Source organism: Ipomoea triloba, chromosome 6 (assembly GCF_003576645.1).
Source record: "Ipomoea triloba cultivar NCNSP0323 chromosome 6, ASM357664v1".
Lineage (NCBI taxonomy): Eukaryota > Viridiplantae > Streptophyta > Magnoliopsida > Solanales > Convolvulaceae > Ipomoea > Ipomoea triloba.
In genome coordinates, this window is record NC_044921.1 from 9,247,298 (window position 1) to 9,268,083 (window position 20,786).

The 20,786-nt window shown below is 31.3% G+C and overlaps 1 protein-coding gene across 2 annotated transcripts; it reads right to left on the reverse strand.

The window, feature by feature from the left end:
• Positions 1–1,060: 1,060 nt before the first annotated feature.
• LOC116022314 (damage-control phosphatase At2g17340-like) lies at positions 1,061–9,817 on the reverse strand. 2 transcript variants are annotated; one of them, XM_031262961.1, is made up of 13 exons: positions 9,471–9,817; positions 5,134–5,313; positions 4,954–5,019; positions 4,407–4,473; positions 4,236–4,304; positions 3,493–3,633; positions 2,912–3,040; positions 2,701–2,787; positions 2,029–2,103; positions 1,871–1,948; positions 1,644–1,721; positions 1,503–1,565; positions 1,061–1,389 (listed from the first exon to the last, which is right to left on the reverse strand). In XM_031262961.1, exons 2-13 carry the CDS (start codon positions 5,301–5,303, stop codon positions 1,309–1,311), a joined length of 1,104 nt encoding a protein of 367 aa, XP_031118821.1. In that variant the 5' UTR covers positions 5,304–5,313; positions 9,471–9,817; the 3' UTR covers positions 1,061–1,308. The 2 variants fall into 2 exon arrangements, with proteins under 2 accessions (XP_031118821.1, XP_031118820.1); XM_031262960.1 differs by having other exon boundaries at positions 5,134–5,319.
• Between the last annotated feature and the right edge of the window lie 10,969 nt (positions 9,818–20,786).

Sequence of the window (20,786 nt, forward strand, 5' to 3'; positions counted from 1 at the left end):
AAGGGCATATAAGTCTTTATACTTATTATTCCTTACTCTTTTTACACCCGGTCCTCCGAGTTTGGTGGTTTCGCTACCTTTAATCCTAAACTTTCATAACCGACCATCTGTGGTCCTCTGAGTTTCAAAATATTACCACTTATAGTCCTAAATTTTAAAATTGACCATCATTGGTCCTCCGAATTTAAAAATGTTACCAATCGTGGTCCAGCCATTAATTTGTTCAATTTTCACCGTGTAAATGAAGGGAAAAAATATCCTTTCATGCTATTCTTTCAATTTTAAGTGAAAATATATCATTTGGACACAACAATGCACCTATTTTCTTTTCAATTCTTCTCCTCCAAACAACTATTAATTCTTTCACAACAGCTATGTCATCATTTATTTGAAAAAACAGATGCATTTGCTATGTCTAAATGTCATTTTTCACTTAAAAATGGAAGAATAACATGAAATGACATTTTTGCCCCTTCATTTACATGATGTTGACTTAGTAAATTAATGGTTGGGTCACGGTTGGTAACATTTTGAAACTATGAGGACTATGATTGGTAACATTCTGAAACTTGGAGGACCACAGATGGTCGATTTGAAAATTTAGGACTAAAGGTGGCGAAACCACCAAACTCGGAGGGCCTTAGCTGGTATTAACTCAAATTGAAAATAAAAACTAGGAGTATGATTTTGGAAGTACTTCAAGTATTTTTCTAACATATATAGCATCATCATGATGTGTTGTGCACCTGCCACTTGGTATGATACAATACAATGCCAGAGAATCAACTGATACATTTATAACAAAAATACTTCATGTACTTTCAAAATCATACTCTCGACTTTTACTCTCATTTGTGTTCAAATTTAATTGGAAGAAAAAAAGAAAAAAAACATCATAACTCCTACTAAATTAAGCAATCAAGACATTCCATGTCATAGAGAGTAAAAAATAGAGTAAAATTTGAAAGTTTGCGTCGCCTTCGTCTACGTCTACATGATGCAAGAAGCCCGGCCTAGACGGTAATCTAACAATCCCACCTCAAGTGAAGTAATTTCGTCCTTCCCACATTCAATTCCCTTCTTCATTTAATTTCCTCCTTCAAACTCTACAACATATAACTAATAATGCGCATTTCAAAGGGAGGGATTCACTTATATCTTCAATACAAATTGCATTGGACATCCAACAAGTAACTCTTACCAAGTAATATAATGTCCTTACACAAGTATTTTAGTAGTATTATTTAACCTCCTCCTGCTGCTGCAGCAGCATGTTTGTCTAACAGTACAAATGGATTAATCCTAAGTTCAACCCAAAACCTCATTGTACTTGAACACACAATCATAAAGCCTTCCCCCAAGGAACTGAGCTACCTCTTGGTGCTTCACCTGCATGCAAATATAAAATGAAAACATATTGATCAGTGTTTCCAACAATACTATTATACTGGTATATGTTCACATTTTTCTCTCTCATTGAGGTTGTAACTCAAGTTAATTACCATTCCAATCTTAAGGGAGTCACATTTGAATTGAGCATATAGGTTAGTCTCTATTCCACGGCCCTGCAAAAGAAGCATATGCATAAGTTGCAGGCAATTCTCCTCTTATCACTGTGCAACCAAAGAAGATTCACAGCTCACCATGCCTTCCAAAATGACAATGTCAGCATCACTCGCCAGGTAAGCAAGCTCTTGTGATATTCTTGAAAGATCTATAACCTGTGATAAATAGGTATGAATATTATTATGTTAACAGCAGTAGATGAAAAGGGTTCAGTCTCAGACTCTCAGGCTCTCAGCATTACCTAAAACACATCAGATAAAATGATGCAATATGCGACTAAACACAAACAATGTTTGTTCCTTACCGGCAAATCATTACCAGAATTTGCAATCAAAAGATTAGAGGTATCAACTCCTGCAAGCTCCCCATGCTCATCCTTCAACTGTTAATACATAAACATGTCACAATCAACCTCAATTACACAGCTATAAGATTTATCAAATAATAGTGTGCTTCAACCACCTTAGAAATTATATCAACCAGCTCTGTGTATGTTACATCATTTATAGAAGGCAAGTCATTAGCAGCCAAAACAACCTGCTCCCAACAAAGCAAAAAAGTCAGAATAAAAGCTGTGATGCAGAAGTAGATGAACTATTCACAGTGCTCAATTACTAGAAACCTTCATTTTGACAACCAATTAGAGCTCAGTTGATGCCCAATTTGATGCCTAAACATTGAGGACTTGAATTTGATGCCTAAACATTGAGGACTTGAGATCATGTAAATTTAAGTGTCACATTATGATCACAACTAAAAAGATACTAAAAGCTAGAAACTCAAAAAAGAAACAAAATTTTCAATTGCTATACTAATCAAATATTCAAATCAAAATAATATCCTCCATTTCCTATATCTCAGTGATGGAAAGTTGAAGTGGAAATATAAGAGAAGATTTACCAATGATACAAGTAACATAATCTTCATCATGCAACCAACATATGGGTGCATATATTAAACCCCAAAATTTGTAATACTTGAAAAATTGCCAGAGAAAAAATGATTTCCTTATTTGGGTGAAGAGGGACACCCGCAACCACTACCCTTAACAGCTAGCAACGAAGTTGTGTTTTGTGTTCATGTTATACATCTAGAAGTTATGACTCTATGAGACAGCTAAATCAAGAGTATAACCTGTGTCCCACGACGAAGTAACTCTCTTGCAAATGGTAAAATACCCAAAATAATGTCTGCACCAGAATTATCAACAAAAATTACAGCCTGTATAAGAGGTAATCAGGTCAGTAAAGGAAAATGTATAATAAGGTGAAATTATGAAAGATAATGAAACTTAAATCCATTGGAAAGGAAATGTTAATATTAAGAAAGATTATGTGAAGTTAACCTTTCTCCAACAGTTCCTGCCCCATTTCAATATGAATGCATCCAAATCATCAATAACCCATGGTCGAGGAACTAGGTTTTGACAGCTAGCAAGAAAGGACATGCCATCCTTAGAGAACACCTCTGCAAGCTTTCATTATATATTGTCAAAAAGAGGCATTAGTGATGGAAAAGTAAAAAAGTCTACCTTAAAAATGTGTTGGTCATTGCAGGTTATAGAATTCATGACAAAATATTTCATGAACTAAAGTCTAACAAGAAATTTTAATAGAAAGCATTTTCTGAACCATTACAAATATGCTGTGCTTTAATGTTGCAAACACATGAGATGATTATCGTACACAGAGGCAGTTCTTTGACTTCTTTCAATCTTTTCAACAATGATACATAGCATGGAATCTAAATTATATATGAATGTTAATTCCAATTCTTTATTGAATGAATTATAAGCAACATTTCCATAGATACTATCATTCAGCATCTTCACCAACATAAATGTTATGCTCACAGTCAAGTCAGGTTCAATCACAAAAAAGTCATAATTTTGTGGGGGTATCTCCAAGTTCAGGAGTCAGGACATACCTGAGCTGAGCCAAGGTCAAATATATTTCCTGCAAATATTCCTCTAGCCAAATTCTCAACACGCTTAGCTTCATGCACAATAGCATCATTAAGGCCAATTACATGCTCAAATAAGGATATAGCTTTGGCATTTTCTTCATCCTAGAGCATTTCCACACATGAGATAACAAAATGAATGATTCAGAATTCAAATTATTTCAACACATTATGGAATAAATGGAAAGGGAATTAGAAAAGAAACACTCTTTTATATAATTGGATAGGTGTTAATCTTAACCAAAATGCAAATGAATGGCGGCCAAATGCAACCCATATATACATAGGTTTGGGTACACCCATATCTATTTAGCACCAACATATGTGATGAGTTTGAACTGGGTGAACCTATCTCACCAAGCACTAGTAGTAGTAGCAGCAACAATAGTAACAAGAACAAGAACAACAACAACAACAACAATAATGAAAACTAAAAAGGTAATGGACTTGGTATATATGGGTCACAAATAAATATCAATAGATTAATAAGTTTATAAAGTCCCATTATGACCCAACCCATTAATTAAATGGTTGGACCTGTTTATTACTCAATTCCAATAGACCCAACCCAACCAATCCATTAAAAACCTCTAGTGAATTGGAATGCATCAAACCATCAACACTTCAACAGTACAATGTTTCTCCTATTAAGCCCTGAATCTTCTAAAGTTCATCTAGAACACAATAAATGAAGAATTCATGCTCACCTTAACCTTTTTAAATATATCTCTGAATCCCACTTCTCTAAGAACTTGCTCGCGAAGTCGGCAAAGAAGCTAAATTGAATATAAAAACAGGAAAGCAATATAGCTTCATCATAGCCTTATTGATTAAAGAAAAGAAGTTGCAAAAAACTCAAGGGTATAGTATGGACTAACAATGCAGTCAGGTGGCCCACCATGGCTTTCAGGATCTCTCTTTAAATCTTCTAGTATTTCAGCATACCTTCATCATGCAAAGAAAAACACAAGAACCACAATGGAAATTATACTTGACATGGAAAGTAATCCTATGTTTTTGAAATATTGCACAAGGAATCTGGGCAAATCACATCCAAATAAAGCTCTTTAATGTCTAGTTTCTAAAGAATTAAGCAACTCACCAATCAGAGAGTATAAAAGAGAGTTATGATCTGTTCAGTAGAGATTGTCCAGATTTTGAGCATGTGAAAGATACATGTTTTAGTTAGACTTGCAATTTGGCCAGTTCACATTTCAATCCACCCAAAAGGTAGTATTTAGGTTTATACAATGGTTGATTCACAAGAGAGCAAGTGCTAAGCAATATTCTCCACCGGGTTGTATCGTTTGTGTTATGTGATACAAAACAACTTTTCTTCCAATACAAATTTCCCTAATTTTGATTCCTCATTTCAAAAACTTAACAGAAAGATTGTGTGTTAACTGCTAAAGGCAAAAAGGTTACCTTTGAGCAAATTTATCTGCTCGCGAAGGAGCATCAGTAACTGAATCATCACTCTCAGCACGCTTTCTGCATATTTACCGATGAATATTTTAAAAAATATTACAAGGGGTGAAGGGTAGTCAAAACATTAGAAAGCAATACTAGTGGACTGTGATTATAAAAAATAAAATCAGAAGTTACCTGAAAGAAGGGATGGAGTTGAGGAAGAGATCAATCCAGGCAATCTCGGTGGGTGTAGCTTTCCTGGGATTATCAGAAGGGAATCGATAAGGTATGGTGCATGCCCTGTAATTCGTTTCGATTGGAGTTGGCAGCTGTGGGAACTCCACAAATTCGCATGCGCTCTCCATTGTCGATTTTCTGAAGCTACCAATTTTTTCAGCATTACCAAATGTAAGAATAATTACCATAAGGCATATGTATGGTGATTCATGGAGCATACCATTTACAGGGGCAGAACCAAAGGGGAAAGGGCAGGGCCTGGCCCCTCAAGCATATATATATAAACAAAAGAAAACAGCCAAAATTAGCAGTTCATTTGCCCGCATGGGTAGCTCAACTGGTCACAAAGGTGAAATTTGTCACAAGTAAAACAAATCCAATCACAAATTTATTATTCAGTTCAACCTTTAATAAAAAGTTTTGGCATTTACTAGAAACTTTCATTGGATGCTGGCTGAGTCTTCGATTTCTGTCAATTATAATTAGACATGCATAATAAACCAATTCCTACAAAACTTTTTTGTTCTTGTGACAAAAGGTGGAATCGCCCACCCCAGGCGCCCCTACACCCGGGGGTCCTAGCATTATTGACCAGCAGAAGTAATTAGTGCAATTAATATAAATGTCTGGGTAACAAAAATGCAATCCCCAATGCATACATGACTTCTGCAATCCCCAAAGGAGTACATTAATTAAATTTTAATAACAGCAGGCATTTACATCAGTTCTCCAAACCTACTATCTATACCATTATAAATAAGACCACAAGGCCTCATTTCAACCACAGACCATAAATTTCTGTAAATCCTCATTCAGCTAAAAGCACAATCCATATGTCCTGTTACAAACATATTGAAAGTAGCTTAAATTCTCTGCATCTTCCTGCAATGCCTCATATTAGCCAAAAACAGTCAGGTTTGTTTCTTTCATTTTCTTAGAGATTTTATTTTATCTTAATTTTTGTTTTTCCCTCTTCGTACAAACAATGGAGTGGGTAGATGAGTTGAACAGGTTTTCTCCTCCGGTACTCACCAATCACCATAATGGGGTTGAGGATGCTGGTTTTGGAATTATTACATTCTTCCAACTTGACTAAAGGTGCATGTATCCCCCCTACTCAAGAAATCCATGAGTTAAGCAAAGTTGAATATACCCACAATTGAGTTATCATGGTAGAATTACTCAAATCAAGAAGCATATGTTTATGTTTTTATATATAGATTTGCTACTTTTTTATGATCTTCACCATCAAGTACCACTTGATTTAATAACCCAGTGGTACCGCTTGATCTTCCTTAACTCAGAACAGGGTTTGTGATGTCCTAAATGAGGTCTTTGTTGTGTCTGCGATTTCATTTTCATCCAGAAAAGGAGATTGAGGAAATCAGCTGTGAAAAGAACTATAAAAATAACTCATTGGATGAAAGTTTAACATATGTTGTTGCCTTATGAATCGAATTGGAAATAAACTTGATCAATAATTCAGGTGTAATCTGCTCTTAAAGCTAATAGATTAAGATCATGTAATCTGTGTAAGGTCACAAAGCATATAAGCCAACTAAAGGTTGGAAGATTGATAATTTAATTTACATGGCCATGGTGTACAAAGGTGAACTCTTCCTAAAGATACAAATTACATTTGACCATTTTAACTTCTGTTTATATATTAATACTAATGCTTTACCATAAATTTTGAGTTACAAGTGACTCAACAAACAAACAAATCACATTAGATCATTTTAATTCTCATTTTGCACATTGGTACTAATAGCTTTACTACAAAACGAAGAAATACAAATACGCAGATATGTAATTACAGAAAGCATCATTTAAGGATCACATGCTCAAATCAAGGAATTTTATGTTATTGAAGGATGTTCAAACAGTTTTTAAAAAATAAAGCTTAAGTAAATCTCAGGTTATCAGATTTTAAATTTACACTCATAACAATTTTGATAAAACTATTATGTTTTCGAATAGTTTATTTATGTATCGTGATTCGTATCACCGTGGTTAGATTTATATATAGCAATATATATATATATATATATATATATATATGCGTAATATTGAACTGAGAATCAATTTAGTTTTGACAATCTACCTATTGTTCAGGGTCCCTTGTATTGTAATAGCTTGAACTTCAGCCTCTAAAAATTACAGATCATGCCATTCACCGGTTGAGATGTGCGGTTCGGAGAAGATAAAGCGGCGATTTGTTCTTTGATTCGTTGTCCTCTTCTTCTTCGATTTGTACTTAGGATTGCTACTGGGTTTTAATTGTAATTGGGCTACGCAGATGTATGTAATACAATGTTATCAATTGTTATGCCGTGGACCCAGGTCCACTGGATCAAATTATACCGTGCACCACGGTGCACATAGCAATGTGTACCACGTACGTAAACGGCGTCGTTTTGAGCATTGTAAATTAACCGTCTTTTTTTTTTTTGGAAATCACGTTTCTCGTTTCGGTCGGTCTATGTATTTATGTTACTGTGTATTTTAGGTAATCGTTCTGTGTATTCTAGGCAATCATTCTGTGTATTCTATGCAACCGTTTTGTGTATTCATGTTAGTAACACATGTGATGTGTTTGTGCATTCGAATGTTTAGGAGGATGAGTTCTGTGTATTTTGTGTCAATATTCTGTGTATTCATGTTATTAACACAAGCTGTGATGTGTTTGTGCATTCGAATGTTTAAGAGGAGAATTCTGTGTATTTTGTGTCAATATTATGTGTATTCTGGGAAAATATTTTGTGTATTCTAGACAAACGTTTTGTGTATTCTAGATAATGATTATGTGTATTATAGATAATGAATTCCCTGGAGTCATTCGTGTCCGCGTCCACTAACATCAAAACGACGTCGTTTTGGACCAGGGTGCACATTGCTATGTGCACCGTGGTCCACGATATAGCGATTGGCAAGGTGGACCTGGGTCCAATACGATGCCGTTTCTGGGCTGGGGATAGAGTTGTCAATACGAGCCGGCCCGTCCCATACGGACCGGCCCATTACGGGTTGGGGGAAAATGGGCCAGGCTGGGACGGCCCGTTTTTCACACGGGTTGGGATTTTCACAACCCAACCCGTGGCTTACGGGCTGACGGGCTAAACGGGTCAACCCGTCAGCCCGTATATATTTTTTATTTTATTTTTTTAATTTATTTAAATGTTTTTAAATGATTTATTTAATTGTTATATTTAATTTACTAACACTTACAATTTAATTATAAAATTGTAGACTTATAATTTTGTATTTAAAACATTCATGAATCATAATACAACTTATACAAATAACAAGTATTCAACAATCAACATTCAAATTTTAACAAAACATTCAAACCATAAGTTCATACAACAAAACATTCAAACTTCAAAATATTCAAGTCTCACAAGTCACAAGAGTAGAAACAAGACCCACATAACCAAAAGTCCAAAACAAATCAAATGTTCAAAGTTCAAACTTCAAACATAATTTAAATCTAATTCCATAAATCCATAAACAAGTTAAACATTAAAAGTTCATTTGCATAATTGCATTCATCAATTATCATTTCTTAAGCCAATAGCCAATAGCAATATGCCAACATAACATCTAACATCATTGTCCCAACATTATGATACTTAGGAAGAGCAACACATTTAGGAATATGACGTAGCAAAGAAGATGTTCCATACTTAATGCTACCAATAGTATATTCCTTCTAACAACCATTACACCTAGCCCTTTCTTTACCATCAACCATTCCAATTTTAGTAAATGACTTCCAAACATCAGAAGTAGTGGATTTAGCTCTTTTAGGCTTAGGTTCTTCAGAAATAGGTTGTTCAATTTCTTGGATAGGAGGAGATTTAGGTTCAGGTTGTCGAGAACTAGGCATTTCAGAATCGAAATCAAATTCAGCATTAATACCGGTAGCACTACCACTATAGTTCACACTAGGAGTAGGAGATGTCATTTTACTGGAATTGATGCAAAAAGTTCAAAATTTAATTAAAATTTGCCCTCTAACTGATGACTAGATTGACTGCTAAATATAAAATATGCTTAATGCTACTTAATCACCATTTTAATTTTTAAACATTTAAAGACACCCAAAAGCCACAACTAAAGTATATGACAACACTCTGTCTCTATGTGTGTTCACTAGACAATACACAATAGGAAAGGCAATATTCACAAATCATAAACAGTATTCACAATAAAACAATAATAATATTCAATTATTAATTAAGAGTTAAGACATTAACAATAAATCAATAATAATAGAAATTTAAAAAAATTACCAGAGGTCCAGATTCCAGAAGCAGAACACAGCCGGCTGGTCAGTGGTCGTGGTCGCGGAGGCGGAGGCTCGGAGAGGGCTGGTCGCTGGTCGAAGTCGCGGAGGGGAGGGCTGGTCGCTGGTCGCTGGTCGCGGAGGGGAGGGCTGGTCGGCGGTCGCGGTCGCGGAGGGGAGGGCTGGTCGGCGGTCGCTGAGCGGCTGAGGGCTCGTCGCCGGTCGCTGGTCGCCGTCGTCCGCGCAGCTGGTCGCAGTCGCCGTCGCTCGCTGTTCGCTGTTCGCAAATCGCAACTTCGCAGCAGTCAGATAGGGAAATGGGAATTAGGGATTATGCGCCTTCGCCCTTCGGCCTTACTGATTTAGCCGTTTAGGAATTTGCTATTTATATTATTATATACGTAATTTTTTTTTTTAATTTATATATATGCACGGGGGTTTAAAAAAAAAAAAAAAAAAAAATATATATATATATATATATATATATATATATATATATATATATATATATATATGCATGGGCCGGGTAACCCACGGGTTACTCGGGTTCAGCCCGTTTAGCCCGTATCAAATACGAGCTAAACGGGCCGGGTCGAATACGGGACGAGATGGGATTTTTTCGACCCAACTTGTCCTAATACACAGGTAAATGGGCCCAACCCGACGGGTTGGACCCGTTTTGACAGTTCTAGTTGGGGATATTCCCAGCCAATAAGAATTTTTTTTTTAAATATATAAATGATATTGGACTATTTTCGCGCAGTCTACTGTCTTTCACCATTTCATTAGCGATTCTCTATTCTTCTTTCGCGATTTCACCATTTCCGCCATTATCGCATCTTCATCGTCCATTCTAGCAGTCCTTCAACGCATTGTTCGCCGGCATTTTTGTAACAACAGTCAACCTTAGTATTCATCGCACCTTTGAAGCATTTTACAAACAGGTATTACTTCGCATTTTTACATTAGGGATTTTAGTTCAAAAATTTCACGTTTTATTAAATATTTTTTGATTCTAAGTAGTTTAACGAGTTTATGTGGAATAGGTTTATGTTCTATGTATCATACAATGTTAATGGTTCAAAAATGGAATTATAATTTTGTGACCTAGAGTTTTGTCTCTGTGAATGTGAGATTTTCAAATTGTGAACATGGAGTATACGAACTATGAATATAGAGTTTTAAATGTCTGAATGCATAACAATGATAATATAATTACTAAACATATAACCCTGTAATGTGTGAATGTAGAGTTTTCAAATTGTGAACATGGAGTATACGAACTGTGAATATAGAGTTTTGAATGTCTGAATGCATAACAGTGATAATATAATTACTAAACATATAGCCCTGTAATGTGTGAATGTGGAGTTTTCAAATTGTGAACATGGAGTATAGGAACTGTGAATATAGAGTTTTGAATGTGTGAATGCATAACAGTGGTAATATAATTACTAAACATATTGTCCTAAAATGTGTGAGTGTGGAGGTTTCAAATTGTGAACATGGTGTATAGAAATCGTGAATGTAGAGTTATGAATGTGTAAATCTGTAGTACAGTTAACAGAGTTCTAGTAACTTGTAGTCCTGTAATGTGTGAATGTGGAGTTCCCAAGTTGTGAACATGGAGTATAAGACCTGTGAATATAGAGTTTTGGATGTGTGAATGCATAACAGTGGTAATCTATACTATCTATACTATATATAAAAATAATATCCTCCACCAAAATTTTCCCGCCCAAACGTAGGGGTATTTTAGTAATATGGTAATTATTATTATTATTATTATTATTATTATTATTATGATAGAATAATAATATTAATTATTGATTGTAATTCATTATTAGTAATTATGGTAATGGTAATTAGTAATTATGATAATTATTATGATAGAATTTAGTTTTAATTCGTTATTAGTAATTAAGGTAATGTTAATTAGTAATTATGGCAATTAGTAATTATGATAATTATTATATGATAAAATAGAATAGGATTTGAATAGAATTATAAACCTTCATTCCACGTTTCTGATCATAAAATCAAATTATATGAAAAATTAACAAAATTTTATTTATATAATTAATAAGGTAATAATTTCATTTAGAATTAATAATTAAAAATGTTAAGTAATTAATTATACATTCCTTTTGAAAAATTAACAAATTTATAATTCTCACCATTTCTACCTATAAATACAATGGATTGTACGTTGATCTTGAAAATCATAATTCTTCAATTTGCATTGTCTGTCTCTTCTTCCCGTTCTCTGTGAAATCATATCTTGGTGGCTCTCTCATTTTCTTCTTCCACCACCCTGTAAATAGAATAGATTGGTGTTGCATTCATTATAATATCGATTACAATATCACTTTACAATACCGATTTTAAGATAATAATCATTTGTTGTAGCACAAGATTGCTTTTGTTTTAATACTTTGACGTTAGTCTCAATATTTATACTTCGATTTATGTATGTGTATGAAATATTTGTTGCATGCAGTATGAACACATGGTGTTGCTGGAGTTGCTAAACAAGGGTCATCTAGAGCCATAGAAGAAGATATGCAAAGGAGTTGGTGACGACGGTGATGTTTTTGGAAATCAATAAAAGAATAGCGCACTTTTTAATTGTAAAATTCAGTGTTTCCTTAAAACATTTCTGTATTTGATTTTGGAATAATTATTAAATTTTATATCATTTACGATATTGTATGGCATATAAATAAATAAATAAATAAATAAATAAATATATATATATATATATATATATATATATATATATGCTTTCCTCTTCATTTTCTTCTTCTTCTTAACTTTTTTATCCCTTTTATTAATACATAATAATAATTACCATAAATACTTATTAATAAATGTAAATTTATATTAGATATTTATATTAATTATTAAAGAAAATATAATTTAATTGTACTATGGAAACATTATTTTTAATAATTTCGATTTAATAATATTATATCTTAGTTATAAAAATTCTACCTAATAATTTTAATATTACAAGAGACACAATAAATATCATAAATAATGTTTAATAATTGTCAAGTTGTATTTGGCAATAAAAACTAATACTTAATTATTAAGTCAATTATAAAAAATTTTGTACATATAGACACACTATTTTTAATTATTTCAGTTTAATAATATTATATCTTATTTATAAAAATTTAAAGTAATACTTTTAGTACTACGGATGTGACTAAGGATTATCTTAATTATTAAGGATATGTATTTAGCTTGGTAATAAAAAGACTTCAAAAATATGAATTATAGTAGCATGGTACGTAATCAATTAGTAATACAATTATATTAGACAATCTAATTAATAATTTACTTTTTAAATTATTTTTTNGTGATACTTTTGCATTAATCTTAAAATCAAATAAATGTACACTTTCAAATATTAAAATTGTTTATAATTTCATTTTTTTATTTTATTGTCTAATTATATAATAAAAAAAATTTATTCGTGCATCGCACGTGTAAATTGAGATATGAGCGCATTTCAGATTGAGTGAGAGGGGGGAACGGTCGTGGTAGAGGTGGGCAAATTATGCTATGGACCAGAGTCCACCTTGCAAGGTGGACTCGGGTCCATGTTCATAATTTTAGAACTCTATGTTTATCAATGTATTTTTTTTAAATGTTAATAAATAAATTAGCTTATCCAATGTAATTTTTTTTTTTTTATTCTAAGCTATACAGTTTTCATCCGATCACCATATTATTTGCAAACATAATTATTTTACTCTAAGAAGTCTAACTATAACACGCTAAANATAATATTATTATTAGTACAAAATAAATTATATTTCCATTCTACCATTTAATTATTATGATACTTTTATGGTTATATATTTATTTATTTATACTTAAGGTATAATATTATAAGAACGTAGAAAATAAATTATTCTTTCTATTTTTTCTGTGTAATTACTATGATAATTTTATGCTACTTTCTCTCTATATATTTATATACTTAAAGAATAATGAAAGTATAATTACACAATATTTTTTTTACAAACATAATTACAGAATATTAGTTTAGTTGACTAATATTTATTATGATAATTATAGTAATAATTACCATTACCATAATAATAATATAAATACAATTATATATATATATATATATATATATATATTANCATTCATGAAATAAGGTTAATCTATACACTTAAAAAAACAGAGTACTATACATGCTTGCTTTCGAAATATCTTATAATTCATGAAGTACTAAGGTTATGGATATTTTACTCCAGTAATTCTGAAATAAAGCACTAAAAAGTTGTAATTCTAGATAATTTACTTCATTAGTGATGTAAATTAAAATAAGTATAAAANTTTTTTACAAACATAATTACAGAATATTAGTTTAGTTGACTAATATTTATTATGATAATTATAGTAATAATTACCATTACCATAATAATAATATAAATACAATTATATATATATATATATATATATATATTATACTTAAGGTATAATACTTTGAGAACAAAATGAATTAGCATTCTTATTCTTCTATCTAATTACTATGGTAGTCTCTATATATATATTTCTATACTTAAAGTATAAAATTATAATTGTACAATATTAGTATAATTACCTAATAATTATTATGGTNAAGTATAAAAATTTACAATAACAATATATAATATAGGGAAAATGGTCAAATAAGCCCTCCAACATTACCTAAGGAGTCAATTAGGCCCCTGAACATTTTAAAGTAGCAATTTAACCCATCAACATTGTATTTTGATGCAAANTAATAAGTATATAAATATTAATATAATTATAATTAAACATGGGTCGTTAGATTTTTATTTTATAATTATACACACACACATAAACATGGGGTGTTTGATTTTATTTTATAATTAAAATTAATTTTTTGATTATATATGTGAGAGAGAGAGAGAGAGAGAGAGATAGAGAGAGAAAACAAAATAAACAATCATTCATATTCTTCTGTGTAATTATTATGGTAATCTCTCACTTTCAAAAAAAAAAAAATTATGGTAATCTCTCAATGTATATTTTTATACTTAAGGTATAAAAGTGTAATTGTATAATATTAATTTAATTATTTGATAATTATTATGGTAATTAATGAATAATTGCATAAATATTAGTATAATTGACTAATAATAATTATGCTAATTAAGTTAATAAATACACGAATGTTAGTATAGATTTAGCTAAACATGAGCTGTTGTATTTAGTTTTATAATAATTACAATTAAATTATTTCTCTTTTTAACCATATTTATTTTAGTAATAATATAATTACACATAGATTTTTTCAAGATAATTGCAGACAAACGAATCATATATTGTTCAATTAATTGAGTGATACTTTTGCATTAATCTTAAAATCAGATAAATGTACACTTTCAAATATTAAAATTGTTTATAATTTCATTTTTTATTTTATTATCTAATTATATAATAAAAAAATTTATTCGTGCATCGCAAGTGTAAATTGAGATATGAGCTCATTTTAGATTGAGTGAGAGGGGGGAACGGTCATGGTAGAGGTGAGTAAATTATGCTATAGACCAGAGTCCACCTTGCAAGGTGGACTCGGGTCCATGTTCATAATTTTAGAACTCTATGTTTATCAATGTATTTTTTTTAAATGTTAATAAATAAATTAGCTTATCCAATGTAATTTATTTTTTTTTATTCTAAGCTATACAGTTTTCATCCGATCACCATATTATTTGCAAACATAATTATTTTACTCTAAGAAGTCTAACTATAACACGCTAAAAAAAACTAACTAAATTAATTACACAAATAAAACCCTAAGTAAAAATAAAGTATAACTTAAAGAGCCAAATTTTGACATGTTTAGGTAGAATTATAGCTCTTAACATATTATACAGTCCAACTGTTACGCAAAAACACACAACAAATCAAACATGTCCACAAACCAAACATTCATGAAATAAGGTTAATCTATACACTTAAAAAAACAGAGTACTATACATGCTTGCTTTCGAAATATCTTATAATTCATGAAGTACTAAGGTTCTGGATATTTTACTCCAGTAATTCTGAAATAAAGCACTAAAAAGTTGTAATTCTAGATAATTTACTTCATTAGTGATGTAAATTAAAATAAGTATAAAAATTTACAATAACAATATATAATATAGGGAAAAGGGTCAAATAAGCCCTCCAACATTACCTAAGGAGTCAATTAGGCCCCTGAACATTTTAAAGTAGCAATTTAACCCATCAACATTGTATTTTGATGCAAAAAAAAGTCCATAAACATGTTAATGACATGTGATCACATGTCATTGGGATTCCGGCCAAACATGTTAATGACATGTGATCACATGTCATTGGGATTCCGGTCAAAAATACAATGTTGATGGGTTAAATTGCTACTTTAAAATGTTCAGGGGCCTAATTGACTCCTTAGGTAATGTTGGAGGGCTTATTTGACCCTTTTCCCTATATTATACTATCAATGTCATCTACAAAAATGTTTTCAATAATGTGTAATTCAAAATAGTTACATTGATATACTATTATGTTTTCTTTTTATACAAAGATGACAAAATTGCTATAATATTAACACAGAAAATATATCATCCATATAAATAATTTCTATAACTGAGTTGCTGGNAATAATATAATTACACATAGATTTTTTCAAGATAATTGCAGAATCATATATTGTTCAATTAATTGAGTGATACTTTTGCATTAATCTTAAAATCAAATAAATGTACACTTTCAAATATTAAAATTGTTTATAATTTCATTTTTTTATTTTATTGTCTAATTATATAATAAAAAAAATTTATTCGTGCATCGCACGTGTAAATTGAGATATGAGCGCATTTCAGATTGAGTGAGAGGGGGGAACGGTCGTGGTAGAGGTGGGCAAATTATGCTATGGACCAGAGTCCACCTTGCAAGGTGGACTCGGGTCCATGTTCATAATTTTAGAACTCTATGTTTATCAATGTATTTTTTTTAAATGTTAATAAATAAATTAGCTTATCCAATGTAATTTTTTTTTTTTTATTCTAAGCTATACAGTTTTCATCCGATCACCATATTATTTGCAAACATAATTATTTTACTCTAAGAAGTCTAACTATAACACGCTAAAAAAAACTAACTAAATTAATTACACAAATAAAACCCTAAGTAAAAATAAAGTATAACTTAAAGAGCCAAATTTTGACATGTTTAGGTAGAATTATAGCTCTTAACATATTATACAGTCCAACTGTTACGCAAAAACACACAACAAATCAAACATGTCCACAAACCAAACATTCATGAAATAAGGTTAATCTATACACTTAAAAAAACAGAGTACTATACATGCTTGCTTTCGAAATATCTTATAATTCATGAAGTACTAAGGTTATGGATATTTTACTCCAGTAATTCTGAAATAAAGCACTAAAAAGTTGTAATTCTAGATAATTTACTTCATTAGTGATGTAAATTAAAATAAGTATAAAAATTTACAATAACAATATATAATATAGGGAAAATGGTCAAATAAGCCCTCCAACATTACCTAAGGAGTCAATTAGGCCCCTGAACATTTTAAAGTAGCAATTTAACCCATCAACATTGTATTTTGATGCAAAAAAAAGTCCATAAACATGTTAATGACATGTGATCACATGTCATTGGGATTCCGGCCAAACATGTTAATGACATGTGATCACATGTCATTGGGATTCCGGTCAAAAATACAATGTTGATGGGTTAAATTGCTACTTTAAAATGTTCAGGGGCCTAATTGACTCCTTAGGTAATGTTGGAGGGCTTATTTGACCCTTTTCCCTATATTATACTATCAATGTCATCTACAAAAATGTTTTCAATAATGTGTAATTCAAAATAGTTACATTGATATACTATTATGTTTTCTTTTTATACAAAGATGACAAAATTGCTATAATATTAACACAGAAAATATATCATCCATATAAATAATTTCTATAACTGAGTTGCTGGACAACGAGATAATTAGCCCAATTAATACAAATCATAAACATTGATATATAAAATGTCTAAAGTTTCAACACCGAATGCATATATATACACATTGGCTATTATTTAGGTAATTATTTGCTCAAATTCAAACAATGATAACATAAAAAAACATAATCGATCAAACTCAATTCTTCAATTGCACTATATAATATTCGATATTATAATTTACATAATTGTATATCGGTCTAAATATTCTAAACATATTATAGCAAATCCATTCTGTGCAACGCACGGGCGGAAATACTAGTATAATTACTAAACATATAACCATGTAATGTGTGAATGTGGAGTTTCCAAATTGTGAACATGGAGTATAGGGTTTGTGAATGTAGAGTTATGAATGTGTGAATCTGTAACATAGTTTTACAAACATGGTGTTCTGTTTTACTACATATAGCTCTGTATTTGTGAAAATATATTTATGTATTTGGGTACATACATAGAGTATTGATGAAAATGTTATTCATTTAGTAGAGTGTAACTGGATTTATTCGGCATCCCCATCCCCTCTCTACTACAATACCCACCAAATCTTGATCTAACTACACATATGAAATAGGAAAAAGTGTCAAATAGGCCACTGAACTTATCACTTTTGTGCAATTGAGCCATTGAACTTAAAAAGTGTGCAATTCAACCATCAAACAAGCAAAATTTGTGCAATTGGACCAGTTTTACAAAAAAATTTAATTCAATTTGAGTTAAAAACATTTCAATATTGACTCCCAACTAGTATGGTAGAAGAAAATGCCACTCTTAATACATATATGTTAGTAATATAATTAGATTTTACCAGAAAATTTTTGTAAAAATGGTTGAATTGCACACTTTTTAAGTTCAATGGTCCAATTGCACAAAAACGATAAGTTTTTCTTTTTGAATACTACTAACTCTATTACAACGCAGTATCAGTGGCTCGAACCCACCACCTCTCGTATAAAGGGAATGGTTTGATGCCACTGGACTACAAGGTCCTTGGCACAAAAACGATAAGTTCAGTGGCCTATTTGACACTTTTTCCTATGAAATATAACCTCAAGTATGGAAAATCATAACAAAGAAAAAAATAAAGAGCAATCTAATGGAAATATATTCTCTAAGTAGAGGTGGGGTGGGGAATGCCGAATAAATCCAGCCATGCTCTACAAAGGGATGGTATTTCCATCAAATACAGAATTGCAAATATTCCATCAAACTCTATTACACATTCAAAATCAGAGAACTCCACATTCACAGTTTGGATACTCTACATTCATAATTTCAAGACTCCAAGTTCACATATTCCAGAACAACAAAATGACTAAAATTATATTAACTCTGTCACACATTCACAACTTCATGATTCCATGTTCACAATTCATAACCTCTATATTCACTACGTCAACATTCAAATACACAACTACATACAAATCATAAATCAATAAGAATCACTAATTTTACTCTAAAAAACAATAAAAAAAAAACCTGGAATTGAAGTAGACTCCTCAACATTTAAATCTCATTGATCATTGCTTGCTAAGACAACCACAAAATCTGCATTCACTGCAAATATAAAATACAACAGAGTATCAATCAACAATGTGAATGTAGAGTTCTAAATATGTGAATATAGAACTATGTAACTGTGAATGCGGAGCTATATAAGTGTGAATGTAACTCTCTGTACTTCTAACTGAAAACATACGTACGTGTGACTACAAAGCTTTTTTATATATGAATGCAGAGCTCTATAATTATGAATCTACAGCTCTGAAAAAAAAACCTGCAATTGAAGATGATCCATCAATGTGTAATCGTGGCTGATCTCCTGTTTCCGCCATCAATGAACTCAATATTGAGGAAACGAATGGAATATAAATTGAAAATAACAATGGTGAAGAATTGCGATGAGCCATCGGAGAAGAATTGCGATGAGCAATCGGAGAAGAATTCAGATCAGCAATCGGAGAGGAATTCAGATGAGCAATCGGAGAAGAATTGCGATAAGGAATTGGAGAAGGATTGCGTTGAGGAATTAGAGAAGAATTGCGAGGAAGAGGTATTGCTAGGGAGAATTCAGTTGCGATGAGGACTTCGGTTGATTGTTCAGCTGCGATGAGGCTGTGTTCTGTTGTGAGGGAGAATTCAACCGTTAACGGCGTTAATTTTTTTTTTTTTTAAATTTCAGCAGGGCTACCAAACGACGCCGTATGCAAGGTGGACCTGGGTCCACGGCATAATTTGCGCAATGTTATGCCATGGACCGATGGACCAGTCCACCTTCAACCCATGTTCACAATTTTAAAACTTTATGTTTATAATTTTTGAATTTTATGTTTACAATTTTTAAACTTTATATTCATAATTTTTGAATTCTATATTCATAATTACAGAACTCTATGTTCACAATTTCAAAACTCTATGTTTACAATTTCAGAACTCTATACTCAATAGTATAACACAGTTTTTGAATGTATATAACAAAATTGTGAATATAGAGTTCAAAAATTGTGAATTTGAGTAATGTAATTTTGTATATTGAAATTTAAAATTGTAAATATAAAATTCTAAAATTGTGAACATAAAGTTTTCAAATTGTGAATATGAACCTGGGTCCACCTTGCAAGGTAGACCCGAGTCCACAGCATAATTTGTCGTAATACAATGGCCTGGTTTGGTTTTTAATTTTAGTGGATTAATAGGCTATAAGGATTCTTTTTAACCCATTATGGCTTATATTTGATAAAACTTTATGGTATCTTTGGTTCATGGGTTTACATATATTATGAATGAGAATCAAAATCATAGTTAGTGTTTAGTTGACGACTTTTAAAGCATAACTATATATAGGATTTGATTACCTTTTCAATTAAAAACATTATTCATAATTAAAAATGGATATCTTCTCATCTTATTAAAAATCTAATTTTAAGTTTGGATTAGTAGTTTTAGTTTTTTGTTTTGATTTTTTTGTTCATATTAGTGCTTTGAATGTCATTATATTATGATCAATTGTCATGATTTTTTGTTTTGTATTTTTAAAATTTTTATTACCCATTATAGAATCATACATAACCAAACATCAATATTGGTAATCATTCCAATTTCACCCTATTACCAAACATGCAAAATACTTTCACCAAAACTCATTACCATTACCAAGTATTTGATTCTCATTCTGATTCTCATGTTCGAACCAAACACACCTCTAGTATTTCCTTTAATGACGTTATATTTGATCAATTGTTATATCATGAATTATCGTCCACATTGTATTGTGGAACTTAAT